Source organism: Populus nigra, chromosome 17 (genome assembly GCF_951802175.1).
Source record: "Populus nigra chromosome 17, ddPopNigr1.1, whole genome shotgun sequence".
NCBI lineage: Eukaryota > Viridiplantae > Streptophyta > Magnoliopsida > Malpighiales > Salicaceae > Populus > Populus nigra.
Genome location: NC_084868.1, coordinates 856601 through 858707, shown reverse-complemented (window position 1 = coordinate 858707; position 2107 = coordinate 856601). Strand labels below are relative to the sequence as shown.

General features: G+C 41.7%; 1 protein-coding gene across 1 annotated transcript; it reads left to right on the top strand.

Annotated features, from left to right (window-relative positions):
* LOC133676919 (adenine/guanine permease AZG1-like) lies at positions 1–2107 on the top strand. Its single transcript, XM_062098721.1, has one exon. It carries the CDS (start codon positions 105–107, stop codon positions 1875–1877), a length of 1773 nt encoding a protein of 590 aa, XP_061954705.1. The 5' UTR covers positions 1–104; the 3' UTR covers positions 1878–2107.

The window sequence follows — 2107 nt, the reverse complement described above, 5'->3', positions numbered from 1 at the left end:
TTAAAATTAAGAAATTAATCAGAGTATTAAAACTGGCCTAATGCCAACACATTCTTATACTTACTAGTTCTCCAAATCACGCACATTTCTTGCTCTCTTTTTTTATGCCCTCTTTGATACAAGCTAAAGTCACACAAAGCTCTTCAGGTTCTGCAATGGCGACTCCACCACCGCCACCCTCCTCTCTTCTGACTCAGCTAAATGCTTTCATGGAGAAAAGTCAAGTTGGAAAACGTTTCAAACTCGCCGAGAGGAAAACCACCTTCACAACGGAGGTTCGAGCCGGGACAGCCACGTTCCTTACCATGGCCTACATCCTAGCGGTCAACGCCAGCATCCTTGCTGACTCTGGTGGCACATGCAGTGTATTAGATTGCATAACGGTGTGTTCAAACCCCACAATCCCTCTTGCAAACTGCACCGCTCCAACTCACCAAATCATCAAGCCTGACGAATCTTGTAAATTCGATCCTGTTAACCGTGGCTATGCAGACTGCCTGCAAAAGACACGTAAAGATCTTATTGTAGCCACCGTAGCTTCTTCTTTAATAGGATGTCTAATTATGGGTCTGCTAGCTAATCTTCCTTTAGCTTTGGCACCTGGTATGGGCACCAATGCTTATTTTGCCTATACAGTCGTGGGGTTTCATGGGTCAGGCAACGTACCATACAAAAGTGCCTTAACAGCTATTTTCATTGAAGGGTTAGTTTTTCTCTTTATTTCTTCTATTGGGTTGCGTGCTAAGCTAGCTAAACTCGTGCCACAACCGGTCCGGATCAGTAGCTCAGCAGGAATTGGCTTGTTCCTTGCCTTTATCGGGCTACAAAATAATCAAGGTATTGGTCTTGTTGGGTATAGTTCATCAACATTGGTCACAATTGGAGCCTGTCCAAGATCTTCTCGTGCAATGTTAGCCCCCGTTGTAATGATGGCTAATGGCACCGTTAGTTTGATCCAAAACGGCACTATATCAAGTGATATTATGTGTCTCAATGGAAGGATGGAGAGTCCAACATTTTGGCTAGGCATTCTTGGCTTTGTGATAATTGCATATTGTCTGGTGAAAAATGTAAAAGGGGCTATGATATATGGTATAGTTATCGTAACGGTGATTTCATGGTTTCGTAACACAGCAGTTACGGCGTTTCCTTACACAGAGACAGGAAATTCTTCTTATGAATACTTTAAAAAGGTGGTTGATGTGCATGTGATAGAGAAAACAGCTGGGGCCTTGAGTTTTGAGGGTATGAGTAAAGGGAGTTTCTGGGAAGCATTGGTCACATTTTTATATGTTGACATACTTGATACCACTGGGACATTATATTCAATGGCTAAATTTGCTGGTTTCACTGATGTTAATGGAGATTTTGAAGGTCAATACTTTGCATTCATGTCGGATGCTGCATCAATTGTAGTAGGGTCACTTCTCGGCACTTCTCCGGTGACCACATTTGTTGAATCATCGACAGGGATCAGAGAAGGTGGACGAACAGGCCTAACAGCATTGATCGTGGCAGGATATTTTTTTATGGCTTTTTTCTTTACCCCGTTATTGGCATCAATTCCAGCATGGGCAGTAGGGCCACCATTGATCTTGGTGGGAGTTTTGATGATGAGATCTGTGGTGGAGATTAACTGGGATGATATGAGACAAGCCATCCCTGCATTTATTACAATGATAATGATGCCATTGACATATTCTATAGCATATGGTCTCATAGGAGGTATTGCTACTTACATTATCTTGCATCTCTGGGACTGGGGTGAAGCCTTTTTGGGAAAAACAGGGCTTGTCAAAGGAATGAAAGGAGATCATTTGTTTAATGAGGAAACTAATGGAAATGGCCATGATGGTAAAGTGCTTGAAGCAGTTTAGATAAAGCATACATTGTTTTTTTTAGTTTCGGATTTTGAATTTACTGTGGTACGAGAATATTGTTCGGAATCGTATGTATAGTTCATGAATTTTGATTTCAAATCTTAGGCTAAGCTATAGAAAAAGCATGATTTTTCATGCTTCTTTTGCTGTGCAACTTGCAGTGCACTGCAATAACAAATGTTAATCGTTACCCCCCTCATGTTAATCCACGTGTCCTTAGAGTCCAA